At 51.6% G+C, this 7,902-nt stretch overlaps 1 protein-coding gene across 1 annotated transcript; it reads right to left on the reverse strand.

Annotated features, from left to right (window-relative positions):
- Positions 1–989: 989 nt before the first annotated feature.
- ZFP36L2 (ZFP36 ring finger protein like 2) lies at positions 990–7,276 on the reverse strand. The gene is made up of 2 exons (XM_082302497.1): positions 7,023–7,276; positions 990–6,474 (listed from the first exon to the last, which is right to left on the reverse strand). Exons 1-2 carry the CDS (start codon positions 7,071–7,073, stop codon positions 5,056–5,058), a joined length of 1,470 nt encoding a protein of 489 aa, XP_082158623.1. The 5' UTR covers positions 7,074–7,276; the 3' UTR covers positions 990–5,055.
- Between the last annotated feature and the right edge of the window lie 626 nt (positions 7,277–7,902).

The following is a 7,902-nucleotide window of genomic DNA, read 5'->3' on the forward strand; positions in this document are numbered from 1 at the left end:
TTAAAAATACAGAGTGGAAGTCCCTTAGCGTTAATGCTATAGTGGCAAAATATGTGCAAAAGCACATTTTGGTCATAAACATAACTACAATCTCAGGCCTTATTTAAAAATGAGGCTGTCAAATGCACCCTTTCTTTGAAAAAATCAGCTGTACACCTACTGATGGATGGGATGGGATGGGATGGGATGGGATGGGATGGGATGGGATGGGATGGGATGGGATAGGATGGGATGGGGCAGTCAATGAAAGAAGGGCAGTAACTTCTTTTTCAAAGTAATGTAGAGTTGCACTGGACATTGAAATGATGTTCTGGAAAAGGGCTCATCCCCCACCTGTGTATTTAACCCCTGCTTTGCTGTGTTCTGCATTCAGTAGTACAGCAGAGAGGAACCAGCAGCCTACCAGCTCCACCCACGGTCACCAGCTCCTCTTGTGGCCACCTGCCCTTGCCCACGAGTGACACGGACCATGCTGCATCTCCAGGCTCCGCACCTGAAATGAAGGTAAACCTGGGCGTACAGTGAAATCAGCTCGGCTCCATGGCACTCTGCTGCGAGTGTGTTTGGTGGTATGCAATCCCTCCACTGAGCAGGAGTCACAGCACACCACTATACCTGACACAGGCAAGCTGAGAAAAGCCAAACAAATGAGAAGGCCCCAAGAAGCTGAGAGGATTAGGGAGTAAAAATCAAAACTACTGATCCGATACATTTGAAAATCCCCTAATGATCATACCAACCCATGTTAAATCAATTCCTATTTTGAGACCTATACCATTACATCCATTCCTACCAATTTAAGTCTTTGATACAATTTCTTTCAGACTGTAAACTGAAACAAGCATGCAAGCCTCAGTCCTAACCAATAATTAGTAAAATCCCCATTCTCCAGATCTTTAAAGTCTTTTTAAGTGCCCCAGCTATTAAGAGATGTATCACAACTCTGATGGCAAAAGCAGAAACCTTAGAGTTCCTTCTTAACACAAAGCTCTTGAAAAAAACCAGTTTATTTTTTACACAGTATTTATCGATTTATTGCAATGTAGCAGAAGGTTCTGAATGGCCTGACCAGCTTTACATGCTTTGCTGAATTTTGAAATGAAAGCAAGAGAACATTTGCTTAAGTCAACAACGTTAAGTCACCAGTTTAAAGGTTAACACTTGATTGTGCAGCACAAGAAACAGACATTTTATCTTCCCAGTTCAAGGACTCCCGGATTTCTGAACAGCGGAACATGAATGCTGCAACAGGCCAGGTTGCAGCACACTTTGGAGATACAAACAGAACAGGGTGCAGCACAGAGGCCTCAGAGTGTCGCTTGGGCAGAGAGCAGCTCAGGCCCAGCTGTCCCCACAGACTGGCACGCCAGCAGCCAGCTGGGAGACACCGCTGGGCCATCACCCATCCTGTCCTGGCAGCAACTTTTTAACGCACAGAACACTCGCACTGACACCAGCACCATTGTGATTCATGTGGGGCAGCTGTTGTAAAGCTTCCAGAGCTCCTCTACCAGCCAGGAGACAACAAAGCCAAGCCCAGCACCCTCACCAAGATCCCATTCAACCAACAGAAAACCACAGGGAAGACGGAAGTACCGCACTGATGCGAGTACAGCTGTCCCAGATAAGGGAAATACAGAAATAAATAAGGTCCTTATCTACTGCGGCAAGAAAAAGGCAGGCTCAGGGGAATGGGTAGGAGAGGGAGAAAAGCAAAAACTGTACCTAGAGAAGAAAGAAAATCTGAAATTAAATGAGGCATGCACTCCTAATTAATGCAGTTTTAGTGTGAAAATTAATTTCAAAATCCCAAAAGTGAGTTAAGACGTCAGCTTAGACACTGGTCAAACCAACAGCTACTCTCTGTTCCTCCTGAACAGTGGCATGGGCCTGCTCCTTGCAGCCAAAGCATCTGTACCAGGGATGCCTGGGAAAGGACCCATCAGAGCTCAGGTGCCACTGTACAGACAGTGACAAAAAGAAGTTTCATCAAAAATGAGTCTGGAAATCAAAGGGAGCAATTCTGAGCCAAAATGTCAGACTGAATCCATTAAAAAAAGGTGATTGCTGTAGCTGGGCTGTGTTGTCATACATTGCTTACGTTTGTTTTAATTTTAAACTAAGTGTCAGCCTAAGGTTTGTTACACAAACATATGGCACCGGTATTACATTCTACCTTCTATTTATAGAAAGTGCTGTGGCGGCCCAGGCAGCACAGAGATGCCATAATGTTAACAACATTTATTATTAGTATGACAAAAGAACAGAAATAAGTTGGTAGAAATTGTGACTTAAAAGTTTAGGGAACTGATTGGAACAGGGTGCCAAACTGTGGAGATATTAGCTAAAATTCTTCCAGTATTAATACTCACACAGTCCCCAGGCTGCCAAGTATTTAGTTATATAAATACACCCTCGAAAAGGTAATTTGTTTAAAACTCAAGCCCTGAAAACTGATTAGCACATTTAATGCTAGCCCGATTAACACAGATATGCCCTCAGCTGGGTGATGGGGGCATTGAGGCAGAAGTCCGCATTCCTGTGAGTGAAGAGGAACAAAGCTTTTGGGACAAAGGGTAAACCTTAATTATGCCTTTTTATTACCCAAACTGCCATTTCCTCCTTACCCCAAACAAGCCAGGAAGGCTAATGGCACATTCACATAGCCCCATAAGCGATGTGATTGATAAATGCCAGTACTAGATTTTTTCCACTCCAGCTGTTACAGTAGAAGCGAAGCAGCAGAGGTTTGATTATCCAGCCTCGAAAAGAAAAGAAAAAAGAAAAGAAAAGAAAAGAAAAGAAAAGAAAAGAAAAGAAAAGAAAAGAAAAGAAAAGAAAAGAAAAGAAAAGAAAAGAAAAGAAAAGAAAAGAAAAGAAAAGAAAAGAAAAGAAAAGCAGGATACAGTACACCCCTGACATTCCCGAACCTTCTGGAAGTGTTTATTAACTTTGGCCACCGACCAGCGACGGCTGCAGGAGCGGTCTGGAGTGGCAGTGCAAACTGGTTAATCTGTAGCTAGACATATCTGTGATTGGGGGGGGGTGGTGGTGTTTAGCAAGAAATACTCTTGGCCTGGCAGCCAGGGCTTCAGCACTTGGAAGGGTTACTGGGCTTTTTTTTTTTTTCTTTTTTTTTTTTTTTTTCCAAAAAATTTTATTGGGAGAACTACAAAACATTTACAGTACAAAGTTTACAGTCTCACATAATTTGTAGTGAACTGACTCCCGAAAAATATATTACAACTCAAGTTGACTTATCCTTTAGTTACATTCAAAACATACTTCTGTTAAAGTAGTCCAAAAGAGTACATAGTGCTCAATCTGTACCTATGTACAAACAAAACTAAGCTACTGCTCATTCATCCACCGTCCAGGAAAGTTTTGGAAAACTCCCAACTTTCTACATTAGGAAAAAAAAAATTACAGGTTTTGGAATTCAATAAACAAGATATGTTCCTGTATTATAGAAAGTTTCAGATCCAAAGATGGCCTCTGTTCTTATAAAATAGAGTGGTGAAATTTTGCTGTACTTAAAACCCATCCCTACATTCAAATTATCTCAAGCATTAAGAAAAATACTTATTTGGTTGAGAGATATTTAAGGCAAGCATGGACCCTAAAGAAGGCACTGTGAGACATAATACTGGGACCCCCAATTATTGCTACATATTTTGAGCTATATCACAGTGTGATTCGTGGAGTTAGGCAACAAAAATACTTTTTGGTTATTTTAAACAAGTCTGAATTAGATTTGCCACTTTGAAGTCTGATTGCTAAGTCAGTCAGTCTTTTCTTTTTTTCTTTTTTTTTTTTCTCTCATATTTCAACTCGGACGGGCTACAACCATTTACATTCTAAAAAAACCCATAGAAATTCTGCAAACTACTTCCACAGCATCGAGACCGATTTCTATAAAGAAACCATGCAATCTTTCAGATTTACGTAAACAAAGAAAGAAATTAATGAAATAAATATTACATACAATCTCTTAAATTAAGAATTTTACTCATTTACAATAAAATAACCAAGTGAAGTTACAAAAAGGCATATATTACTGTGAAAAGAACACACTCCACATTTTGCCGATTAATAATGAAAATCATAATTTAAACATAATAAAAGAATATATATCTATTGCTTTTCATCATACCCGATAAATACAGTATGAACAAATTACCAATGTATACTTTTCACAAGATAATAAATAAGTTAAATAGTTTCATATTGAGTTGTGTGCAGTGACTCATTCATGCAATCAACTCAAAACAGCTAAAAAAAAATTTTAAAAAAATCAGCAGTTATTCTCCAACAATTACAAACTAAACTCAGTTGAGTGCTTCCAAATAAAGCATCAACAAAAAATTGTTCTAAGCCAAACATCCACTAAGTGGTGGCAATGGAACCAATATTAAACTTTGGAATGAAGGTTTTAGCATTTGTTATAATAATAATATATAGATATATATAAAAAAAGAAGGTTGTTATCAAGGCATATTCTTGGCAGGATGTTGGATTTTTCTTTTTTCTTTTTTCCTAAAAAAAAAAAGCTTATAGGTTTAGTATGTTCTGTGTTTTTATTTGAACTGGATTGAAAGACAAACTAGTTTGTAACTTTTTTTTCTGTGTGTCTGCAGGATTGGAGGAGCTGGGCTGGCAGGCCGGCACTCCCCGGATTGTTTGTTGCTTTCTGGTGCTGTCTTTTCTAATGCTGGTTTGTTTTTTTTTCGAACACAGATGGAATGGCTGCTGCTGGTGCGTATCATAACTTGTCTCCAAAGAACGACAACAACAAAAAACCCCCGAAACAAAAATCCCCTTCTTCCAAGGTCTCTCTATAAAAATAGGTTTGTTCAGTTCGTGTCATTTGCCCTTTTGCAAAATGCTTTGTTTCTCGTTTTGTTCAGCTCTCGGTGTATAGATAGATAGATATATTAAAAAAAAAAAAAAAACAACAACCCAAAAATAGAGAGGAAGGAGAGGTTTCGCTTTCTTCGCTCGGTAACTTACTTGCAGGGCCGCCGCGGGGCCCCCCGGCCGCTGCCCCGTCCTCCCTCAGTCGTCGGAGATGGAGAGACGGCTGAAGATGGGCAGGCGGCGGCCCGAGTCTAGGCTGGGCGACTCGGAGCCGCTGAGCGAGCCGGAGCTGAGGGAGCCGCTCAGGTAACTCTCCCGGTCGGAGAGCGAGTCCGGCGGGCTGGGCGGCGCGTCGAAGACGGGCGACTCGGAGAGGCGGCGGAGGGGCTGGAAGCTGAAGGGCGGCGAGGCGGGGGGCGGCGGGCAGGCCCCGCCGGGCGGCGGCGGCGGCTGCTGCTGGCAGCGGTAATAGGCGGCGGCGGCGGCGGCCGCGGCGGCGGCAGCAGCGAAGTTCTGGGTGTGCAGGGCGAGGGGGGCGATGAGGCTGCCCAGCTCCTGCCCCGAGAAGGCGAAAGCGTTGTTGGCGCAGGGCGGCGAGAGCAGCTCCTCGCAGTAGGAGGCGGAGGCGGGCGGCGGCGGCGTGCGCGAACCGCCGGGGCTCTCCAGCAGGGCGGCGTCCAGGCGGCCACCGGGCGGCGGCGGCGGCGGGGCGGTGCCGTGGGGGTGCGGGGGGTGATGGTGGTGGTGGTGGGCGGAGAAGCCGGAGAAGCTCAGGCTGTGGTGCAGCTTGGGCCGCTCGCCGCCGCCGCCGCGCGGGTGCCCGAAGCCGCCGCCGCCCAGCGGGTGGTCGCGGGGGGCGAAGGCGCGGAGGTCGCCGGTGCTGCCGGCGGGGTGCGGGGGCGCGTGGTGCGGGTGGTGGTGCGGCCCGGCCGCGGCGGCGGGCGGGGGGGCGGCTGTGCCCCCGCCGGGCGCCGGGCGGCGCTCGTCGGCGTTGTGGATGAAGTGGCAGCGCGGGCCGTAGGGGCAGAAGCCGATGGTGTGGAAGGTGCGGCAGAGCTCGGTCTTGTACTTGGGGTGGCGGGTGAGGCTGCGCAGCTCGTGGAAGCCGTGGGCGAACTGGCACTTCTCGCCGTACTTGCAGGCACCGCTCTCCTCGAAGGGGCGGCACAGCTCCGTCTTGTAGCGCGTCGAGTTGATGGGGGCCCCGCCGCCGCCGCCGGAGCCGCTCCCCTTGCCGGCCGCCTGCTGCTGCTGCTGAAGCTGCTGCATGAGGTGCTGGCTACGCTCGCCGTTCTCGCTGAAGGAGCGGTCCCGGAACTTGTTCTCCTTGTTAAGCAAGGCCGTGGGGCTGCTGCTGCCGCCGCCTCCGCCGGAGCCCGTCTCCTTCAGATTGCCGAACGAGGAGGAGGAGGAGGATGACGATGAAGAGGAGGATGTGGAAGAAGAGCTGGAGCCGGTAGGGCTGGGGAACTTGGAGCCGCCGGCCAGCGCCGTCAGGTTGCTGGTCGAGTGCCGCCGCAGGAAGCCCGGCGCGAAGCTGGAGCTGGGAGGGGTCACCGGGGTCCCCACGGCTTTCTTGTCCAGCATGCTGCTGAGGTTGGTCAGGGACTTCTCCGTCTGCCGGGGCGGGGAGAGGGGAAGGGGTGGGGGAGACAGCGGGAGAGAGAAAGAGTGTTGCGGGTGACCGCCTGCCCACGGCCACGGCTCCCCACGCAGCACCGCCGGACAAGCCGCGAGAGTCGGGGTGGGGGTCCCGCCTCCCGACCGCCCCGCAAAGCGGGTCTGCCGCCAGCGCTGGCGGAGCAGGGCAGAGCCGGGGAGAAGCCCCCGCGCCGGCTCTGCTGCATCTGCAACTTTTTTCAAAAGTTCCTCCTGGCAGCGCAACACGCGGGCAAGGGCTGCAAGGCGGCCCGGCTCCCCCGCGGCTGCAGGACCAGCCCGCCCCGAACGCGGCCGCCGGGAGACCACAGGGCGGCATTCTGGGGCTCGCAGCCTTGCGTCAGCCGCTGTCCCCGGCCGGCTGTCAGACCGCGATCCGCCCGCAGAGCCCGGCCCGGCACGGGCCTCCCGCCCCGACGCGCTGCCCCGGCAGCCCGGAGCGTCACTCTGCAACACGGCGGCAGCGGCAGACCGCGTCCCGCCCGGGCAAACGCGCTCTTCCCTACCTTGCACAAGAAGTCAATGTCGTAGAAGGCAGATAAAAGTGTCGTCGACATTTCTAGATCCTGTAATGGTCGGATATACAGGAAGGACCGAAAGATCCCGCTCTCCTCGGAGGGTTTGGAAAAGCCACGACTAGATAGGAGAGGGCCGTTTGCTTGAGATCCGAAACGGTCCCGACTCCTTCTGGGCGGGACGGCGGGTGCCGGGCCGAGGCGGCGACGGCGGCGGCTGCACAGCAGCGGACGAACTGCGGGAACTCGGCGGCTCCCCGCGCCGCTCCCATATAAACGCGGCCGCCGATCGGTCGCGGGGGCGGTGCCCCTCTCCGCCCGCCCCGCGCCGCCCGCCGGGCCCGCCCCACTCCTGCCCGCCGACCGGGCCGCCCCTAGGCTTACAGAGGGCGCTGGCAGCGGCGGCGGGGCAGGTTGGTGGGGAGTGCCTGTTGCTGCAGTGAGCCCCTGGTATCCCGGAGCGGGGTGCGTCCGCAGGGCGGGCGGGACGAGGCGGGGGGAGCAGGGAGCCAGCCGAGGCAGCGCTCACGGCGCCCTACGGGCTCGGCCCCTGTGGAGCGCCTATCTGCGCACCAAAGACCCAACGCCCCCGCCTTGCCACGGCCCCCGCCAGCGGGTCGGGAGCTGCCCGCGCACGGCGGCCGCGTCTCCGGGCGGGCGGCGGCTGCCGCCGAGCAGAGGATGTGCGCGGCCGCGGGAGAGGCACGGCAGCGCCGGGGACGCTTCTTCTCCCCCGCCCCGCCGAAAATAAACTTTTGCCACGTAATTGCTTGAAACAAAGGTCGGGACTGCGCTGCCCCGGTGCGGCTGGCAGGACGGGGCCGGACATAGGCTGCGCGCCCCGCCGCTTCTCCCTTCTTTTCGGGGACCT

The sequence above is a fragment of the Coloeus monedula genome (assembly GCF_965178545.1).
Source record: "Coloeus monedula genome assembly, chromosome: 2".
Lineage (NCBI taxonomy): Eukaryota > Metazoa > Chordata > Aves > Passeriformes > Corvidae > Coloeus > Coloeus monedula.

Bases quoted from the DNA above. Each gene is read 5' to 3' on its own strand.
- ZFP36L2 (XM_082302497.1), bottom strand. From the start codon at position 7,073: ATGTCGACGACACTTTTATCTGCCTTCTACGACATTGACTTCTTGTGC. The intron at 6,475-7,022 runs GTAGGGAAGAGC...CCGCCCCGGCAG, and splicing joins ACATTGACTTCTTGTGCAAG to ACGGAGAAGTCCCTGACCAA.